This window comes from Idiotropiscis lumnitzeri, chromosome 3 (genome assembly GCF_059441095.1).
Source record: "Idiotropiscis lumnitzeri isolate Australia: NSW breed Sydney's pygmy pipehorse chromosome 3, RoL_Ilum_1.0, whole genome shotgun sequence".
NCBI lineage: Eukaryota > Metazoa > Chordata > Actinopteri > Syngnathiformes > Syngnathidae > Idiotropiscis > Idiotropiscis lumnitzeri.
The window spans coordinates 27,142,135-27,163,868 of NC_142393.1; the positions used below are offsets into that span (position 1 = coordinate 27,142,135).

At 40.3% G+C, this 21,734-nt stretch overlaps 3 protein-coding genes across 6 annotated transcripts; 2 read left to right on the top strand and 1 right to left on the bottom strand.

Moving 5' to 3' along the window:
* Positions 1 to 31: 31 nt before the first annotated feature.
* On the top strand, positions 32 to 3,671 carry lmod3 (leiomodin 3 (fetal)). The gene is made up of 3 exons (XM_088289999.1): positions 32 to 798; positions 913 to 2,499; positions 3,020 to 3,671. The coding sequence occupies exons 1-3, from the start codon at positions 514 to 516 to the stop codon at positions 3,065 to 3,067; spliced, it is 1,920 nt and encodes a 639-aa protein (XP_088146125.1). The 5' UTR covers positions 32 to 513; the 3' UTR covers positions 3,068 to 3,671.
* A 1,689-nt stretch (positions 3,672 to 5,360) lies between these two features.
* Positions 5,361 to 9,400, bottom strand: arl6ip5b (ARF like GTPase 6 interacting protein 5b). Its single transcript, XM_088290005.1, has 3 exons — positions 9,194 to 9,400; positions 8,038 to 8,255; positions 5,361 to 6,478 (listed from the first exon to the last, which is right to left on the bottom strand). Exons 1-3 carry the CDS (start codon positions 9,373 to 9,375, stop codon positions 6,303 to 6,305), a joined length of 576 nt encoding a protein of 191 aa, XP_088146131.1. The 5' UTR covers positions 9,376 to 9,400; the 3' UTR covers positions 5,361 to 6,302.
* A 400-nt stretch (positions 9,401 to 9,800) lies between these two features.
* Positions 9,801 to 20,571, top strand: uba3 (ubiquitin-like modifier activating enzyme 3). 4 transcript variants are annotated; one of them, XM_088290000.1, is made up of 18 exons: positions 9,801 to 9,908; positions 10,011 to 10,049; positions 11,905 to 12,016; positions 12,104 to 12,184; positions 12,252 to 12,334; positions 13,362 to 13,442; positions 13,539 to 13,582; positions 13,651 to 13,715; positions 13,800 to 13,955; positions 14,911 to 15,013; positions 15,078 to 15,188; positions 15,265 to 15,318; positions 15,489 to 15,525; positions 15,607 to 15,688; positions 15,804 to 15,904; positions 17,975 to 18,038; positions 18,121 to 18,175; positions 18,277 to 20,571. In XM_088290000.1, exons 1-18 carry the CDS (start codon positions 9,889 to 9,891, stop codon positions 18,363 to 18,365), a joined length of 1,377 nt encoding a protein of 458 aa, XP_088146126.1. In that variant the 5' UTR covers positions 9,801 to 9,888; the 3' UTR covers positions 18,366 to 20,571. The 4 variants fall into 4 exon arrangements, with proteins under 4 accessions (XP_088146126.1, XP_088146127.1, XP_088146129.1 ...); XM_088290001.1 differs by lacking the exon at positions 10,011 to 10,049 and having other exon boundaries at positions 9,817 to 9,908; XM_088290003.1 differs by lacking the exons at positions 9,801 to 9,908; positions 10,011 to 10,049 and adding an exon at positions 10,063 to 10,388.
* Positions 20,572 to 21,734: the final 1,163 nt, after the last annotated feature.

The following is a 21,734-nucleotide window of genomic DNA, read 5'->3' on the forward strand; positions in this document are numbered from 1 at the left end:
ATGGCTGCTGTCACTGATGTTGCTTAACACCTGTTTCGGTACCCCTTCTTCAGTAAATAGATATTTCCAATTAAAGATGGAATTTCAGAAAAATAATGTGCCGGATTAAAATTACTGTGAACTACGGTCCGAAAGGATTGATGTAAAATGGAATGAATCGTTTTGTCACGTCATAAATGTCACGCTACTGTTGTAGCTTGATCAGGCTTGAGAAATGTGTCCACCTGCTGCTGTCAGTCTTGCCGTTTTCATTTGCCTGAAGCAACTGTCATCCCAAAAGCCCTGTGAGGAGGGGCTGAAAAAAGACTGATAGCATGCCTTTCGCCCCCTACTTGTCTTGCCGTAAATATCTCCCGTGCACTTCTCAGTGTTTAATTTTAGACTCCGCATGAGGCAGACGCAGAGTAACTCCAGCTGAAGTCAGAAGCTTGCCAGTTTGCTCTGCCCCGTGTCAGTGGTCTGACAAACATTCAGCATCCTTTGACAGAATTTGAATTGAGAACACAAACAGAGATGTCCAACAGAGATAGTGAGGATCTCAATGAAGAGGACATTGATGAGGATAAACTCCTTGCGACGCTTTCACCCGAGGAGCTTCAGGAGCTCCAGAGTGAAATGGATATTATGATTGCTCCAGATGATAGTGTTCCAGTTGGACAGAGGCAGAAGGACCAGACAGAGAAGCCTCCGACTGGAACCTTTGACCACAGATCCTTGGTCGGCTACCTCTACTGGGAAAAGGAATCCAAACGTATGCTTGAGGAAGAAAGAGTGCCCGCTACTCTACTACCCAGTGAGGTAAGAGGCCACCAGACTGCCAAATATTTAAAAATAAGTTGAGAGCAAACATAATAATAGAACTTGGGAGGACACTGTAGTAACAATGTTGGTCCAATTGGTTGTCTTCATCAGAGAACATTGAGGCAAGAGGCCGAAGACAAAGACAAAGACAACACTGTGCAAGATGGGCATGATGAAGTGAATAAGGAAGCAATTGAGGAAAAGGCTAAAGATGATATTCAAGAAAGGCAAATATTTGACAAAGCGATAGAGGAACCCATTAAGGAAATGGTCAACATTGTGAATGAGAACAATGAGACAGACACAGGGGTCCATGAGAAAGACAATAAGATGAATCTGAGTAAATGTGAAAATACTGAGAAACAATCTGATAGCACAGAAAAGGAAACAGCAGGCCATAAAGATGGGACGACAGAAGTTAAAGAGGAAAGTAAAATGACAGACTCGTTGCCTCCTCAAGACTTAATGGGAGATGCAAAGACAAGTGAGCCCAATGACAAAGTCCAGAAGAAAGAGGAGACAAAAATCAAGAAATTAAAAATCCCTAATCTGGCGCTGAATAACATCAAAATGACATCTCGGCCATCAGGAAATGAGACTAACTTGGAGTCGACTCTTGACAAGATCCGAAACAACAATTCTTCTGTCGCTGAGGTAAATCTCAACAACATAGAAAACATTCCCAAAGAGATGCTCCTAGACTACGTCAACGCCTTGAAGAAGAACAAACACGTGAAAACCTTCAGCATCGCAAACACCGGTGTGGATGAAAACATTGCGTTCAACTTGGCCAACATGTTACGCGAGAATCGCAGCATCACAACGCTGAACATCGAGTCCAACTTCATCACAGGGAAGGGAATCGTTGCCATCATCCGATGCCTACAATTCAATGAGACCCTCACTGAGCTGCGATTTCACAATCAAAGGCACATGCTGGGTCATCATGCCGAGATGGAGATCTCACGCCTGCTCAAGGCCAACAACACCCTCCTGAAGATGGGCTACCATTTTGAACAACCAGGGCCAAGGATGGTGGTAACCAATCTCTTAACCAGGAACCTGGACCGCCAGAGGCAACTGAGAAAAGAAGAGCAGAAGCAGCAGCAGCTGAAGGAGCAGAGGGAGGTAATGCAGATGTATGAGAGTAGTCTAAACCTGCCTCCAGGTTTACTCGAAATGCTGGGGTACATACCGCCCCTGGAACTCCTGCAGAAACATGGGCTTGTCGCACCCTCAAAAGAACTGAATAATATGACCCCAAAAGATTTGAATAACGTGACTCCAAAAGAATTAAATAAGGTGAGCTCAAAAGCAGAGGGGGGAAAAAAAGAGGAAGAACCAGAGCCCCCAAAGCAGCTCAAACAGAAGAAAACTCCCAGACAACCAAGTGCTGAGCCCCAAAACTCACTGAGGGACGTCCGGCTGAAGAAAACTCCCAAAAAACGTGATCATTTTCAGGAGTTGGACCGCAGGGAAGCCAGTCGACAGGAGAGAGCGGGTTTCCAACTGAGGAAGACTCCCAAAGCGAAGGAGTCGGTCACACAAGGGGCGGCGGAAGAAAAAGCAAACCTCAAGGATGTCATTAAGACTTTGAAACCGGTCCCTCGCAAGCGAGTGCCACCAAAGGTTGATCCCACACCCCGTGATAAGCTCCTAAATGAGATCAAGAAGAGCAACGTGGCCTATCTTAAATCGGTGAGTATTGCTGCTGGGTGACAAATAATCCACATCAGACATTTTATAGGGGATCACCAATTACATCACGTGAGAACTGATTGGCTGGAGTCCTACTCAAACAAAGTCCATTTCAGTTGAGAAGGTGGACCCACATTCTTCCAAAAACAAATATATCCTCGTATTTAAATCTGACCTAGTAAAAACTCAAACCTTACACTGGACAATATAGTGGGCACAACTTCAAGCACAAAGTCATGGTGAGAGTATCACCCCACAAACACTTCTCTGGATGTAAATACAATATATCCATCGTTGTATTCTGTTCAGGGTCGTAGGAAAGCGGAGCTGATTTAAGATGCGCATGCCGGACTGGTCACCTGTCAGTCACGTGACTGCCACATAGACATTTTTACTTAAAGGAATGATCCTTCCAGTTTTGGGATATCCACTGCATACATACATGCAGAGCGTAAAGTGTGATAACATATGAAAAGAATGCCACACAAACTCGATAATGAAAAATTTCCTTTGCTTGCAGGTGCCGCTCCCTAAAGCGCTGGAATCAAGTGAAACAAGTCTCATCTGAGGCAGTGACTAATCGTAATATGTGTTTGACACATACTGTATTTTGGAAATGAACTGTACAGTGAAAAAGAACGACATGTTCACACTCATAGCGGCTGGATGTGGTTAAACCGTGTTGCACAAAAGCCAATATGTGGTGTGTACAGTAGTTGAAACCAAAATGACACTCCACCACCTGGCAATAATGATGGAATCATTTCATAATGAGCATTTTAAGGAAAATCATGGATTGTCCACAAAACTTTAATTCAAAATGCCACTCATAGAGAAACGCTTTTTTGCAATTAGTCAATCGTTTTTAGAGAAAGAACAGGGGAACAAATATTTAATGGCTCAATTCTGAGGGAAAAATATATTCAATTTGTCATAGTAATTTTCAGCTCGAAAACAAGACCTGAATCAGGTCGACTCTGCTATTTAGTCAAATAAAGTCATACAAAGAAGATAATCGTAACATTTCTTCAAGAAGGTAAAACATCACACAATGGTACCGTACAAACAAAATAGCAAGGTTGTGAAAGGGAAGCGTCATGGTAGGTCAAGGAAGACGTCAAAGCATCTTGATAGATCAAATGGAGTAATATGTCATGAAAAAAAAAAATCTAAATTCAAATATGACAAAATGGTCAATGACAACACACCAACCAGCAAAGATATAATAGAAGCAATCAGAGAAAGTTGGAGGCAAATGAAAGATATCGTTCATCACTGGTCAAGTCCATGCCAGAGACTGTAAGCTGTTCAAAGAAAAAAAAACACAAACGATGAAACAAATTATTGGTAGTGTGGTTTTGTTTTTCATGATCCCAGAATTGTGTCCTCCGAATTGAGCAATCCCCTATGTTCTTTTTCTACTTGCCCAAAGGAAATGTGACTGAATACAACAATTTTCTTTTTTCTTGTTGCTTTAAGCCAGAAGGGTGGCATTTTGAATAAAAATTGCTTTGTGGAGCACGTGGAACTTGCCATTTTCCTTTTTTCCTGATCATCCTCTCGGAGAAATGATTCCATATATTTTTTGCAAAGGGTTGTATTTAAAAAATACACATTCATTTTTCTGGCACTGTCTTACATGCAATCAAATTAAACTCTTCCTGTTCTAAAGGTCAGTTACATTTACCAAAATTATTCCAATTAGCTAAAAGTGAGAAGGTTTTTTTTTTAATTACTTTCTTCTTTACATACCGTTAATGATTACTCTGCCTTAACATTTGGGAAAACCCAGACTACGACACCATGTCTTCGAACGCTTCTGATATTTTTACTGACAATATTTGCGTTAATTGAACATACACCTGTGTTCAAAAACCCAAAAAATAATTTTATTTAAGAATAACATAGAGGGACAAAGAACTTATTTTCTGGAGGGAGACATGTCCTGTGGTCAATCAAAATTGAATTATTTGACGATAATGAGCGTCAGAAAATCGGCAGAGAAAGTTTCAAAATTGAGAACATCGTTCCAAGTGCCCAACTGTGAAAAAGGGGGTGGCAGCATAAGACCATTACGTGGAAATACTGAAGCAACATCTCAAGACATCAGCCAGGAAGTTCAGAGCTAGGGTGCCAATAGATCTTCCGTGTGGATTAAGACCCAGGGCATAATGCCAAACTGGTTGCAAAATGGAATGAGTCAATATTTTGGAATGGCCATGCGAAAGCCGTGACCTTAATCCGATTGACAATTTCAAGGCAGACCTGAAAAGGTAAATGAGAGCAAGGCAGTCTCCAAAGTTGGCTCAGTTCCACGTGTTCTGTCAGGAAGAATGGGCCAAAATTCCGGCCAACTATTCCTGCCATTGTGTGAAGCGTGTGCAAGGAAATCCAAAACATTTGACCCAAGTCATTTAATTAAGCAGAAGCAAACTTTTGTCTTTGAAGAAAGTCATGAAAATTTGGCAAACTATTCATTTGCTCATTATTCTGGTATTTAGCAAATGGAAATCATTTTTTGTAAACAAATTGACTTACAACAGGAAAAGTGCAATCTGACTTCATTTCAGACAGTGAGAAAATATTCAAATGTATCCTTTATATATGGTGGGTGTAAACTTTTGGTTTCAACTGTGTTTAAGATCAAAGTTCTCATTATTTGCACCTTGAAAATAGCTGATCACGTGTACATTTATTCAGAGGGGGGGCTCAACTGTTTTTATGCTTACCACATGTTGGGCCAAGGAGGCTTATATTTACCACATACTGGATTAGTTGTGGTTTTCATTTGACAATTTATAAACAAGACACCACTACTGGATACCATTCATAAAGTGATAAGAAAACCAACGCATCATTCATTGGTTTATACATCCGTGTTTAATATTTGGCTCTGTGATCACACCAACACTGTTGTTGAATGGAAAAAAAAATATGTAAGACAGAGGACAACATATTATATCCATCCACTGGCATTCATGCACAAACTGTGCAGTCAATGTGCACATGAGAAAAACTTTAGGGAATATTTGCAAAGATGCCAGCTGTCGAAAAGGAAAACACCGCTTAAACATACCCCACCATCCATGTGCTGCCAAACCAGTATTGATTAAGATTTTTCGGTTCAATGAAGAATTGTGTGCATCCTCCAGCCATCGCACTCATAATATAGCAGAAATAATAATAATACACACAAATAGCAAACATATACATATTAGAGTAGAATAAAGCTGAAAGCGCCATTGCTTTTCAATTGCATAGCAAAGATCAGAGGCGATATAGTCAGGCTAGTCTTTGCTTTCAGCACATGGTCACACTGTCTGAAAAATTGTTCTATTTATACTCAGGATTACTAGTGAGAACACATGTACACCAGAAGCGCATTGGCCTTAGATCAGTATTCATAAAGCTCCGGAAGGTTTGCTTTCAATAAGGAAATCTGGGTTTGGTAATGGGTTTCTTATTATAGGTTAAGAAATAAAAACTAGCAATGCTTGTAACAAAGTAGCACAATTAAGTCTAAGATAAAAGAAGAAAAAGAAAAAAAAACACCAAGGTTGCGTGCCAATATCAGCAAGGGGATGTGTGTATTTTTAAATCTTCAAACATGGGAATGCTCAAACCTCTGCTGCCATCTGTGCTCCAACTGTGATTATGCAAAGCATCAGTACACATTTGAAGGAGTGTGCTCATCTAAATGCATATGAAAAAAAGCAAACGGCAAGCCCGGAAGGCCAAAACTACAAATGAGATTCTACTTGTGGCATGCGGGACGATGGAGCAGATTTCCCTTTGCTACAATCTTACTGCTTCAGTTTGCTTTCGATAAAATCCTGCATTTTGTTGACTCTCTCCTCCTGCTGATCCAAAAGATCCATGATGATGCCCATCGGAGTCTTCTTCATCCCAACAACTTCCATCTTATTCTCCAGCCTGTTCTTCACGTTGCGCAGTCTCAGGGAGGCATGGATGAGGATTACTGAATAGCACCAATGGGAAAGAACACATTTATCAAAATGTATAACCAGAACTATATTTATAATTGGATATTCTTTGCTGGACATAAAAAAGTGACAGAGAGAGACACACACATGCAGGTGTTATCCTGCGAGGCAGATCGCAAAGGCATGACATCAGTCAGTAAATGCGGTTGTGTCCACATCAAGAAACCATAGCGATCTGTAAACATGGGGCGGGGGGCGGTGGGGTGTGCCTGGGATGTGATCCAGCGACATGTTAAAACTCGAACGTTCACTTCAACAAATCACAGCAAAAAAAAAAAAAAAAAGGAAATCGTTGCAATTCTGCCATCTTTCATAAGAGAATACTTGCCAGTGCCAGTGTATGTTGTCTTTTAATTGAGCAGTGAGTCAGAATTAGAGTTTGGAAACTTGTTCAGCTGCTGCAAAACCTCAGTTATGCTTCCTTGTGTGAGTCATACAGGAGAGACCTTGTATGAACAACACCAGGAAGCCAGTGTTGGCCAGCTTCAATATACTTATAAAAAAAAAACATGAATGTGTGTTGTGATTTAGACGAACTTTTAGTCCAAAAGATTTGGTTGCATATGTACGGTATAGAATAGCATTTGCATACTTAAAGCAACAGTAAATAATTACGTGGATTATTTTGGCTCCCCCTACAGTTTTGCTGTGTGCCTTACCTTTATTCAACAGAATTGCTAACACAAACAGACAGATTATTTTCTGCCTATATTCCACATGTCTGTAAATCAGTCATTATTGTAGTAGTCAACATGTGTTGAATGTCAGGTAGCTGACCGATCTCATTGTGAACGAAGTGGAAGTGACATGGTGAGAGAGGTTAAAAGGAGTCATGTCAGTGAAACATGTCAATAAAAAATTAATAATTTCAGTGGGCGGCAAAGTTTGTATTTACGGCGCCACTAACACAACAAAAGTTGCCCAAGATGGTCCATCAATAGAATAAGATTACTGAATAGGCTACTGCGACCATGACAAAGTCAAAATAAAAAAAAACTAAAATAAAATTCACATGTCAGTGAATGGTCAGCAATTATTTAAGCGGATCAAATTACTGATAAAACTGAGGACAAGCATTCCGGAGGGAAGATGAATGAATGAAAGAATTAATTTATGAATGAAAGAATTAATTTATACTGTTGCTTTGAAATAGAACATGTAATTAATGTCACAAAGCTGACCAATGAGAGGTTGTTTCTTTTCAAATTAAACTCACCAGGCAATAACTTTTTGGCCTGCTATTGCTCACAATTGATGGATATAGAAGTCAGATGGGTTTTTTTTCAGGCCAGAGGGGAAAAAAAAAAAAAGAAACAAGAAAAGGTCAAGTATGTTGAAGACCTTCAGATACATTTAGAGGTCAACGTAGAATGCAAACATGCTGACATAAATCAAACGTATTGAGCCACAATAAACAGCAGAAAACGGGCATGGACTCCAGTGAAGTCAGAGTAGAGTAGCAAATAAATACACAATAGTTTTTGTCCATTGATGTCAATCTCAAAAATGAAAATAGGACAACATGAAGACTTACACAGTAGAGGGAAGGTAATGCCAAAGATGAAGACCATGACACCGCCGCACAACGACAGCAAGAAGTAACTGGTGACCATGACGGCGATGACAAACAGAGTGGGGTTCTTCCTCTTGAAATTCTTGATGGTGGCTTGATTTTCCCCAGCCCACACGGCACCCATGAATACCAAAGCCACGACAGTTCCTCCAAGAAACATGCCAAGCGGGTTCAGGAACCTGCGAAAAGGATGATGGTGTTTTAGCCATGTAGGTCAGCATTTTGAAACAAATGTGCACATGGGCAATAGCAGCAGCAGAGATGCATCAGTACTGCAGGCAAACAGGAATAACAATGTCAGCATTCTGAGGAATCATTGAAAACCATTCAGGTAAAAGCAGTATGTTACTATGCTACACTTGGCTGGCAACCAATTCAGGGTGTGAACCCCGTCAATTGCCCAGAGTAAACTGGGATAGGCCTAATCTAACATCAATTTATTGTAACGCGGAAGACAAGCAATATAGAAAATGGATGGCTGGAAAGATATTGAAATGAGAAGCTCAAAGTAACTTTAGCCCTTGAAAGCCCATGAGGATCAGAAAAGGTTGCAGGAACATTAAAGTTGATTGAGCTCCCCAAATATGAATTAAGACACTTCCTAGCTTCAACGGCACACAACATGTGTGTCACTTTATTAGACGCTAAACCGGAAATTCCTGCAGAATTGTTCAGCTAAATTTTCTGTATCTCTTGAAGTGAGGAATGGAGTCATTTTGATTTGAGGACAGATGACAACGGAAATGCGTACAACATAACACACAACAATATTAAATACACTTTTTATATAAGAAAATCTCAGCCACGTTTTTTTAATTATAAATTAATACTTTGGTCTAATAGGCTACAATTATCATTATTGTGGTACAGTATTTTGAGGGCAGAGTAATGTAAGGGGTGGTGTGTGTGGCATGTTTGACAATCACTAAACAGCATTAACGCAAGCATGCAAAGGATCGCATAAAATGAGCTATGAAGAGTTGACTGTTGGCGCCTGACGTTCAGAATAGCCGCTTTAGTCATGATGGGTGTGAGTTAACAAAAAAAAAAGATATGCAAGCTAATTAAACTAGCCATCCAAGCTAGCGTGTGTGCGTGTGTGTTAGTTGGTACTAACCCAACGATGAGGAAAACCACCACGGCCGCGACGAAATAGTTCGTCTGGTAGTACATTAAATTGCTGATAACTCGGTTATTCCACTTTGCCACATCGCCGAACTCTGGCTTGGCGAAGCGCTCCGTTCCGGGGTAGAAATCATCCCACGGTCTGAAAGGTGCAAGCTCCATTTTGGCTGCCATGACGTCAACGCGAAGTGGGGAAACGCGAAGTGGGGAAACGCTCAGCCAACATCACAGAAACTGCGACGTTGCTGGTGTGTGACAGGTCAGCTGATCACTGCCGTTTACAGTCGGAGCAGTCGGACGTGACGACAAACTCTCGCGATAGTTAAAAGCTGATTGTTGTCGATGGGAAGCACAATATGCAATACGTTTGTTTTCCAATGTTTCAGCCCCACAAAATTGTTGTTCATTGGCCCGGTGTTAACAACAAAGAAATGTCCATGTTTCTGGCCCCCGGAAGCAAATACTATAAATTGAGTGATTATTTTTTTAAATTTATTTTCTTTATTACAAAAAAATCACAACGTAAACAATTTACACAATGGTCTTGGTTCAGTATTGAGGGAATAATGGCTGTTAAAAAAAAATCTACATTTCTCATCCTGCATTTCTCCGAAGCTGCGTCGTGCTGCGCAGCTTTGACGCTCGCCAACTCCCCTGTCACACTCGAGGACATGGGACCGTGAAAGTATGGCGGATGCCGAGGAGCCGTAAGTCTCAATGGATAGAAATGCCATTTAATAGGAGCTAAACGTCTCGTAGTTTGACACGAACGCGGCATGATTCACATCTATTCCCATTTTTTCTTCCAGGGAGAAGAAAAGAAGGCGAATAGAGGACCTGACAGACAAGTTAGTGACGAATGCTAATGAAAGGTTTCTCTCTCTGCCCGGCAGAAGGGTTGCGTTAGGCAGCGAGGCCACAAAAAATGCAAATTCACAAATTTCAGCCAAAACTTGAGAAAATAAACCAGTTCCCAGTTAAATCAGTTACTAATCCCATTGCATTCGAATGTGCTCTTAACGTATCTTTATTTACGACGAACGATTCAACCACAACCATCTCGTTACACCTCCTGGCCACATTATTAGGTACACACGTTTTTATCCTAGAAGTAAATTGTTTTGAGAACCTGGCGTCATTTCAGGAGGTCTGGTCTGGTCTGGTCAGGACTCCAGCAGAAATTTTAAGTAAGCGTCAACATTGGGAGGAATGCTATTTAAATGACTGAATTGTTCGGTGTTGGACAGCTGATTTACGCATGTTTTCGTTCACAAACCTAGCACGAATGATGACAAATTGTTGTTTTGTCACCATTGTAGCTTACTGGAAAACTGCCAAACTGTTGCTCGAAAACTCACGTAACTATGACCCATCAAGATTTGCAGAAAAGTTTCACTACAGTGGATATTAAAAGTCTTCACACCCTAGTTCAAATGATTGGTTTTATGGCCTAAAGATTGAGACTAAGATAATAAATCAGTCCAAAACCTTTTCCACCATGAATGTAACCTTTGACCTATAAACTGTTCAACTCAATTGAATTAAAACGACAAAAAAGGTCTCTTCGGGAGTTTCATTGATCAGTCCATAACATATGCATTTGGGAGATACTGAAATGGTCCAATGAGAAGGAAAAAGTCAGGAGAAGCTGACTAGAACATGGAAAATGTATTTTGAGTTAATTAGGGGGACTTCAAATGTGGCAGGTGAGTGCTGACAACTGCTAAACATGAGGTTGAATATAACAGTTAATTTTAACCACAGCCACATCCCTGTTATGAGGGTGTGCTTACTTTTACAATCTCACATTATCTCAGATTTTTATTTTTACTTTCCCTCTTGAAACTATTTTAATATCAACATTCAATTGTGTTATACATGTTATCAGTCAAATTAATGGTGGGATTTTTTTTTTTTTTAAATGATTTGTCATGGGCTCATTTTTATTTTATTTCACAAAAGCTGGTATTTGAACAGCAGTGTGTAAACTATTCATATCTACTGTAACAGGATGATAAACTAATTTTTGTTGTGGGTCACATTGTCGTTCTGGTTTATGTCAGTGGGCCATTATGACTGTGAAACCATATAAATATATAATCGCCTCACCACGTTATAGATACCGACACAAATTCATGCATAATCCACACGCACCACACTCCAGCAGTGTTGGTTTGCAAGGCCCATTGGTTACTTGAGCGGAGTGTTTTATACTGAGATGATGTGCTTACGCTAATATGGTACAGTGTTTGAAATTGGGCTTTGCAAAGTATTCAAATTATTTTTGAAGTAAATTAGACTGAGTTAACTGACTTAAAATATTTAACCATGTTAATTTTTTTCGGTTAATCTCCAGAGTTAACACTTAAACTTTGACAGCCCTAGTACACACACGAGCACACACACACAGACACACACAAAATACTGTGTATGATATTCTTTTGTTTTATGATAATGCCAATTTTGTAGTCATTGAGTGTAGTAATCGCCATTGTATTACAATTAATTGCACAGCTCTACTTTGAGAGGCCACAAAAAATTCTCTAGCAGGGCCAGAACAGGCGTGATGTCGACGAACATGGCATTATCAAAACAAAACTTTCTGAGTATTGTCACTGGCTGTCACTATGTATTGTTTTCCTTGAAGAATTTTTCTGATCGTAAAGATGTACTCATGAGCGTGAGTGTGTGTTTTGTTTTTAGAATGGCTGTAGATGGCGGTGCCTGCGACTGGGACGGCCGGTGGAATCACGTGAGGAAGTTCCTGGAGAGGCCCGGGCCGTTCACACATCCTGATTTTGAGCCAAGCACAGAGGTGAGCGAGGACACCTAAATGGCCACGTATACGTTGTGTGAGTGATTACCTCATAATGCCGCCGTTTGGTTGCACATGTCGCCTCAGTCTCTGCAGTTCTTGTTAGAGACGTGCAAGATTTTGGTGATCGGCGCTGGTGGGCTTGGCTGCGAACTGCTCAAAGATTTGGTAGGAAATGGATTCAAAGCAATGAGAGAGTCGTCAGCTTTGTTCTAACAATCTTGTGTTGTTGCAGGCCCTGTCTGGGTTCCGCCTCATTCATGTAGTTGACATGGACACGATTGACTTGTCCAACCTCAATCGGCAGTTTCTTTTCAGGTAGCTTTCCTTTTTATTGAATTCTTAGTGAGTCTTTTTCTGATTGTCATCCAATTTTTTTTAATTACTTGTTTTTATTGGTCAGAGTAAGGAATTTCCGTAAAGATACTATAGAAATGTTGATATTGGATCACAAATGTACCTTATAATAATCATACATTAAAAAAAAAAATCATCCATAAGATGCACAGCGTTAAAAGGTACATTGCTTTTCGAAAGCATCGTTTGTGAAATAGTTTATTCTAACTGTACCATATTTGTATTTGACAGATTTAGTGCTTAGGCTCCATGAAATATCAGCGAGTGCTGTGTGTCTGGCTTGCTTTTGCTCACCGTGCAACTCCATGGGGGTTGCTCCAAACATAGGAGGGGATCCTCCGACAGATGTTGAACATTGTTAGTCAATCGAGTGACCGGTGGTTGTGTTATTACTACGGTTAATTCCAAAAGCTATTTTTATTGACAGTATAACAGCTGTAAACGAGTCAATGCACTCACCGTTATCCAATCTTTTTTGCTCAGTCCCGGCAGCTATTGTAAGCTGGTTGTGTCATTTACCTCGCACCACTCCGGTCGTGCTGTAGAACATTGGAAATATACTGCCAGAAAACTTCAACTTGCATTGGATCTAACCAGCTAGTAGGACTACATTTTCTATAATTCTTAGACACGAAAGCAATAAGTAGTTCTTGTCTAGTTCTGGTAAAAAAAAAAAACCAGACACCTACTAGCGATTAGATGTGGATGAAATTGAGGACGCAAACATGAATGTTAATGTAAATGGGTGGCAATTTAACTTTGTTTACCTCCCGGTCCCACAGACTGCAATTATATTGTCCCACATTGTAACATTGGAAATGCGCCACTGGAAATAGCTTGCATTAGGCAAGTAGGACTACATTTGCCACGATTCTTAGACACAGAAGCAGGAAGGACTACTAGTTCCAGTATGACCCACGTTCTAACCATGTTGGTTTTTCCCTCACTGTTAATCATGTTGGTTTTTTGTTTGATCTTGTTTCATTAGGCCGAAAGATGTTGGACGGCCAAAAGCAGAAGTGGCTGCTGGATTCATCAACAGTCGCATCCTTGGATGTAAAGTTGTCCCGTATCCTATTTGGAGCAAAGTCTCTGACTCTCTGACAATGACATCAACATAATTGCATTTCACGTGTTTTTAATTCCTTATCGGTTGCACATTCAGTCACTTCAAAAAAATCCAGGACTTTGATGAGTCCTTCTACAGGCGTAAGTGTATTTTTGCCTATCAGAAGTCAACTTGAGCAGACCAAGTCAACCCACTTGTCTCCCTGCAGAGTTCCACATCATCGTTTGTGGGCTGGACTCCATCATCGCCAGGCGGTGGATGAACGGCATGCTGGTAGGAAGCTGCACTCTCTTCAACAGATGCTCATTAAGTTCACTAAAATTAGGTTGAGCTCATTGACATGTTTGCTAAGTTTAGATATCCCTCCTGAGCTATGAAGATGGAATACTGGATCCCAGCTCCATCATCCCTCTCATTGATGGAGGCACAGAAGGCTTTAAAGGAAACGCTCGTGTCATTTTACCCGGCATGACGGCTTGCATCGACTGCACACTTGAGCTGTACCCACCGCAGGTCACGCTCACACTCCGTTACCATATTTTCCGGACTACAAGTCGCTCAGGAGTATAAAAAAAGAACCAGCCCAAAAATGCCTTATGAGGTAGAAAAAAACATACATGAGTCACATTTTTTGCAAGTAATTGATTTGACAAAATACTAGATCAAAAACAGAATTTCACCTTGGAAGGCAAGTTATAACATTGATAAAAGAATAAAGAACAGTCTGAATATGTGCAAGATATGCTAACATAATGAAGGCTATTTAGCTACACGAAAAATAAACATGAACAGAACATGTGTTTTTGTTTTGGAGACTGTCGGTGCTTTGATCGAGAGGCAGTTATTTTGCTTAAAGTGGAAGCGAGAAAGTCCTCCTGCAAAGTCCTTTCTATTCATCGCCTTGGCACTGACCTGAGCGTGAAGACGTTTCCTGCAGCGCGTTGTTAAGCAGCCACTGGTAAACTCGTTCCTCCAACTGTGGCCTTCTAAGATGTCCTTTTTTCCCCTGGTTTTCTTCATCGCTTTAAAAGTAGCTTTTTTGCTTTTTGCCAGTCCCTAACAAGTTTCTCATTCACTCCAAATTTTCTTTCTGCAGCACGATTACGGTTTCAGCTGATAATTTCACTAATTGCAGTTTTATACTCCGCATAATATTATTTTCTTGAGGGGCATTTCTGTTCAGTCGTTCTCACTTGTTTTTGTAAGGAGCCGGAGATAATCGGTGCATAAGTCAAGGGTGCCCTCTTGTGGATGCCTCTGAAATATATATTTTTTTTCATGTGTAAGTCGTTCCAGAGGTTAAGTTGCTGGACAAGCCAACCTAAAAAAAAAAGTGCGACCTATAGTCCGGAAAATATGGTACTCCTTTTTTCCGTCATTACACTTTTAACAGCACAAGCATGACCTGTCCAGTACCATTGTAGCACCCACAATGTTGATTCCAACCTTCTCATTTTATCCTCCTCAGGTTCATTTCCCCATGTGCACCATTGCGTCCATGCCAAGGCTTCCTGAACATTGCATTGAATATCCAAGAATGTTTCAGTGGCTCAAAGAAAAGCCGTTTGGAGGTATGGAGGTCATTTGATCCTTTCCAAGTTGTTGGAGAATCGCCGTCACGTTCTTGTTTTCCAGAAACCAGTTTAGATGGCGATAATCCCGAGCACATCCAGTGGGTGTTTGACCGAGCGCTAGAGCGAGCTGCACAATTCAACATCACAGGAGTCACATACCGACTCACTCAAGGTCAAATCCAGTTTGCATTCTCACTAGAACTGACAGCGTTTTCATTTCTGGGTGTTAATGTGACTCCATTTTGCAGGAGTTGTAAAGCGGATCATTCCTGCCGTGGCGTCGACGAATGCCGTTATCGCTGGTATGAAACTTTAACACATTTGTTGATGTTCATCTTTCTGCATTTTATGTTCTTGACTTTGATGGAGAAATGCATTATTATTCCTCAGTTGCTCTCCATTTCACAAAAATACACTAATTCAGTACCTACTGTATGTTATTTGACTTTTATCTTGTATGTGTTCTTTGCAGCTGCCTGTGCAAGTGAAGTTTTTAAAATTGCGACAAGGTTTGTACTGGTCGCATGTTGACAATCATTCTGCTAAATCTATAGCTTTGATAAACACTTCACATCTCTTTCTTGTTGCAGTGCATATATTCCTTTAAATAATTACCTGGTCTTTAATGATGTGGACGGACTCTACACTTATAGTTTTGAAGCTGAGCGAAAGGTTTGTTGCTCGGGTCTTTATTTTGTTTTTTTTCCTCCATATTTTCCCCAGACGAACAATAACGCAGCCTTGTGCTGTGTGTGTGCGTGTGTGTGTGTGTGTTTGTGATGGGCAGGACAATTGTTCAGCGTGCAGCCAGGTGCCTCAAGATCTCCAGTTCCCGCCTTCTGCAAAACTCCAGGAGGTCTTAGAGTACCTGACAGAGAACGCCTCCCTGTGAGTAACCCTCATCCAAGTTTGCACCAAGCTAGACAGCAGTTAATAGATTATATTTGCCATTATTTCTGGTCGGCAGGCCGCTACTTTGTTCACCCACTTTGCTCCCTGCAGCTTAAACAATGATGTGGTTAATTTATGGATATTTATGGGTGAAGAGGATTCATACCACCAATACATTTATGGATATTTCCGAATTTATCTCCTAGGGCTGGGCGATATGACCTAAAATCAATATCGCGATAAATTGGGCAGTTTTACCTCAATAGCGATAAATGCACGATAAATTCCCCCTGAGGACCAAAATCAAAATAAATGCAGGAAATGCATATTAACTGCTTTTTTTTATTGACCAACTGGTACACATTACTTTCAATTAAAAATAAAAGTACAAAAATCATTTGTGTAAACATTCCAAGTAGCTTGCTTTGCATGACTTGAACAATGTCACAAAGAACAGGAGAAAAAGGGTACCTCTCGCAAAATCTTTTTCTGCTAATAGATTGCGCCGAGATGCTGTAATGCCATTTGCAAAGGCCTAGATTTGTGTGAAGGTATCTTGTAAACAATATAAATAATGCCATGCGCAAAGGAGCTAGTCGCCTGTAAATAAAATGCTAAATAAAATGAAAAAAATGTCAATGAAATGCCAATGCCAAATAAACAAGTGTGCTTCATCAGGAAAATGTGCCTTTGGTGCGCGGTCGGCATTTGTCGTCTATGTAGTGCACATTCAGGCTCAAACAGGGATCCATGTTGCGACTCGACCACAAGTCGGATGTGGATGCAAAATGCCTGACATGTCTAAGCGCCCGTCCCGATGTTGTCCATATTGGGAAGTATGGTTTGCGACAAAAATGTTCATACCTCTTTCCGGCTAATTTCATGAGGCATTTAAATCCCGTGCGCTCCACTGTAGCAAGAGGAGCTATCTTTAGCTATGTGCGAGGCTATCGCGTCCACCTCTTTGACGTTCTCTCGTATGGTGTCGCCTCCGTTAATGGGCTGTTGTCACTTGTCGAATCTTGCTTCTTGCTTCTAACTTTTAGCACAAACTCCAAGTCAACAGCATGGTTGTGTTGTGGGTGGTGAAAAAGAAAAGGTTGGACGCGCTGTTTTGGGTGCTTACGATGCACTTTGTAGTTCGTGTTCTTTTGCTCAAGCATCGTCTTTATGGAACCCAAAACATTTCCAAACGACAAATGTTGAATTTCTTTTCAGGGCAAGCGCAACAGTAACACCTTCAACTAACATTACTTCGTCTTCAGCCGTGTCAGTCGATTCTTGATTTGAATGGCCAGCTACGACGGTGTCGTCTGTTTTCATTCTTGTTCAGATGGGTGGAGTCACGTGACTACACACGCCATAGCCTTCTTAAATGGGCATGAACATAGCCGCAGACAGAAAAGACTTTTCTTTTCTTTTTTCTTTTTTCCAACACTGAATTTACCGACGTGGGCAAAATGATGTCGGTCATTGTAATACATTTCGGTAACGGTAAATTTTCAGTTTATCTCCCAGCCCTATAATCTCCCTCACCTAAATGTACACGTACCAATATTTCTGTGTAAATATCAAACGTGACAATGTGAACGACTGTGGCATATGGTTAAGTGCAAATTTCTATTCATTTTTAGATATAGTGGCTTCGGTTTATATTTAAATGCGCTCAATAGTTTGGAAGTTACTGTAATACAGTTTGGAATTGGCATTTGACTATGAGGAGAAACATGGCAGTAGCGTGCTAAGTGCTGACATTGGGCCTCAGTCCTTAACAGCATCTATGCACATTTGACTCAAATCAGTAATTCATCAATGTCTTCTCACTTATATCTTACTTGGGCCTACCATGCTATTGTATTGTAATATTAGCCATTATGGCGGTACTTGGCGAGCCACGTTTTTCTTTAAGGTGCTACATTTGAGACCCACTGGATTAATTAATATGCTTCAATATTTATTTTTGTTTGGACACATAAAATAGCAAACTGCATGTAACCAAACTATTCTTCTTGGTAGGACCAGAATTACAAATGAAGAAAAACATATTACATTTGTATTATTTTCCAGACAAATGAAATCCCCCGCTATTACCACAACACTGGAAGGCAAAAATAAGACTCTGTACCTGCAGGTAATGAATGGACATAATTTAGCTCGCTACTTGCATTTGATTTAAAACTTGGAAAAAAATACTAATTTACTTTTGATTGCAGTCTGTTAAATCTATTGAAGAACGAACAAGGCCAAACCTCTGCAAAACCTTGAAAGGTAATAAATGGCAACTCTCCATTTCGTCCTTACATTGCTGACATCTACACACAGGGTTTTTGTATGTATGTATTGATTTTCATTTTTGTCTTGTCATGCAGAGTTGGGCTTGTCGGACGGACAGGAATTAGCCGTGGCAGACGTCACCACGCCTCAGACGGTCCTCTTCAAGCTCAATTTCACTGCCTGAAAGCAGCTTGGAATGCAAAACACTGATGTGCCCTTTGGCTTCCTCTGTCACAATGTTACTGAAGACTGTAGCGCATCTGATTATGGGTGTAAATAGGACAAGTACATTCTCATTAGTCAGATAATATTAATATTGTTTATTTGTGTGGCTGCCCATTGTAGAGTTCTTCCTTTCCATGCAACGAGAATGATCATGTGATGTACTGCAGGTTCATTTTGACTCAATTGAAGATTCGTGGTTAAGTTTCACTCATTTATTCAGGTTGCAGCAGCAAGAGATTCGCTTCATATTTTAACTTAGAAAAATATGTAGAATAATTCAGATGTTTTTTATTTTATGCTGTAGCCTCACATAAGAGAAAGCCAAGTGGTTTAAGTTTTATTCACCTTTCAACTCGAGGAAAATCACTAAATTATCAAACGTGTTACAAAAATATGCAACGTCATTCACTAACGGAAGATCCTCATTCGTTGAAAAGGACTAGAATGTTTCTAAATAGGAGATTAGGGGTGAGCTCTGGAATTAAATCTGTAATACCAAACTGACTAATCAACTAAGGATTTCATATTTGTGGACTAATTTATATCTAAGGCTGAAAATTGTTTAAAAAGAAAAAAAAGGTTATTTTTGACACTTGCCACAATCAATCCATGGCAATTTGTATACACTCCACGACAGCTATGAAATTCCAATATTGCACCGCTGTATTGTCAGAAATATCTACTTAAATTAAACGAAACAATGGAAGCAATGTCGTACTTTGCCTGTCACCAGTATGCGGTAATGCAGATTTTACCTTTTGTTTTGAAATAACGCTTCAGATTTTGGGTCAAACTAACTATTTGACATCATAACGCAATATTTAAAATTGGGGTAGAAGAATTTCAAGTGTCGCTTTTGCTGTCATCTTGATTTCATGTTGTGTAAATGCCATCTTTTATCTCGAGCAAATTACGTCGCCATTACCCGGATACGAACGTCAGTCGGTCGGAACTATGACAGACCTAAGCTAAATCAGTATTAAGAGTCTTAATTACAGAAACAATTAGGGCTGGGCGATCAACCGAAAATTTACCGTTACCGAAATGTATTACAATGACCGACATCTTTTTGCCCATGTCGGTAAATTCGGTGTCTAAAAAGAAAAAGAAAAGTCTTTTCTGTCTGCGGCGATGTTCATGCCTCTTTAAGACGGCTACAGCGCATGTAGTCACGTGACTCATGCGCTGTAGAATGTAAACACAAGACGCGTTCGTAGCTAGCGATTCAAATCCTGAAGCGGCTGACACGGCCGCAGACGAAGTCGAAATTGTTCCTGTCGCGCTTGTCCCGAAAAGAAATTCGACATCTGTCGTTTGGAAATGTTTTGGGTTCCATAAAGACGATGTTTGAGCAAAAGAACATGAACTACAAAGTGCGTCCAACCTTTTCTTTTTCACCACCCACAACACAACCATGCTGTTGACTTGGAGCTTGTACTAAAAGTTCAAAGTGAGAAGCAAGGTTGGACAAGTGACAACAGCCCATAACGGAGGCGACACCATATGAGAGAACGTCTCAGACTGGACGCGATAGCCTAGCACATAGCTAAAGATAGAGCTCCTCTAGTTACAGTGGAGTGCACAGGATTTAAACGCCTCATGAACGTAGCCAACAAGAGGTACGAAAATATTTCGCAAACAGCACTTCCCGATATGGACAACATCGGGACGGGAGCGGAGACGTCGAGCATTTTGCATCCACATCCGACTTGTGGTCGAGTCGCAACATGGATCCCTGTTTGAGCCTGAAATGTGCAGTACATAGACGACAAGTGGCGACCGCGCACCGGAGTACTCGAGACGGCACATTTTCCTGATCATGCACACTTGTTTATTTGGCATTGGCATTTCATTGACATTTTTTTCATTTTATTTAGCATTTTGTTTACAGGCGACTAGCTCCTTTGCACATGGCATTATTTATATTGTTTACAAGATACCTTCACACAAATCTAGGCCTTTGCAAATGGCATTACAGCATCTCGGCACAATATATTTGCAGAAAAAGATTTTGTGAGAGGTACCCTTTTTCTCCTGTTCTTTGTGACATTGTTCAAGCCATGCAAAGCAAGCTGTTTTGAATGTTTATTCAAATGATTTTCGTACTTTTATTTTTCATTGAAAGTAATGTGTACCAGTTGGTCAATAAAAAAAAAAACAGTTAATATGCATTTCCTGCATTTTTGATTTTGGTCCTCGGGGGGAATTTATCGCGCATTTATTGTTATCGAGGTAAAATTACCCAATTTATCGCGACATTGATTTTAGGTCATATCGCCCAGCCCTAGTAACTATATTTATTAAAACAAGTTTCGGCCAAAAGCATAGAGTCAAATGAAAGCATAAGTAGTATATCATGGTAACGGATCCTGCTAAAATATTACGTATTCTTGCACTGCTGCGCAAACAAGCTTGATGCGCGACTTTCGTAAACCCCTGCGAACTGACGTTCAAATAGCGACACCTGGTGGGTAAGGCGAATGGGGAACATAGCATTTGAAAATGCATTAAAGGGGCCATATAAATGATTGATTACATATTACCGTTGGCGCAATGGGCATCTACTGCGATTGGCTAACAACCAGTTCATGGTGTCCCCCCCTACTGGACGAAGATAGCGGGGATAGGCTCCAGCACCAATGTGGAAGACATAATAAATACACCATGAAATGTTTCATTAAAATGGTAATTTATGAAATGTTTAATTAAATATGGAATTAAATAAATAAATGTGTCATTAATTAAATTACAAATGGTTATGTGTCAATAAATCTGTATAATTATTACTGTATTAATCAATCATTTTTGTATTTAATTAATTCTTGATTAATTATTTTCTGGTCCCGCGTTCCAGTGTTTCATGAATTCAGTTTATCTGTCAAACTCGGCCCTTAAAGTTTGGTGGGCAGGCCCTAACACCGGATTGGTTGGGCTGCTCATCAAGTCAAGGCAAATAAATTCCAGAAAAATGGATTGATGCCAACCGAGTGTGTCGTGAAAATACTCCGATAGTGAGTGACGCAAACAACTAAATACAAGCCTCTCAAGGGAGCTCATGAAAGTCCTCTATTGTCGTAGCCGCCATGCTTGCAACCACTTTTGGCCAAAACAATGGCTTACACAAGATTTGAGTTCGTCAGCGTTTAGCCCCGCCTACTAACTTTGATGGGCAAGTTTGACAAATAAAATAAAAAAAAAAAATATATATATATTATAAATATATATATATATGAAGATGTTACGTTATTACGTGAACCGGTCAGAAATATATATCATGAATATGGCAGCATACGCGTTATGTCATTATTTTGATATTTAATCATTGGCT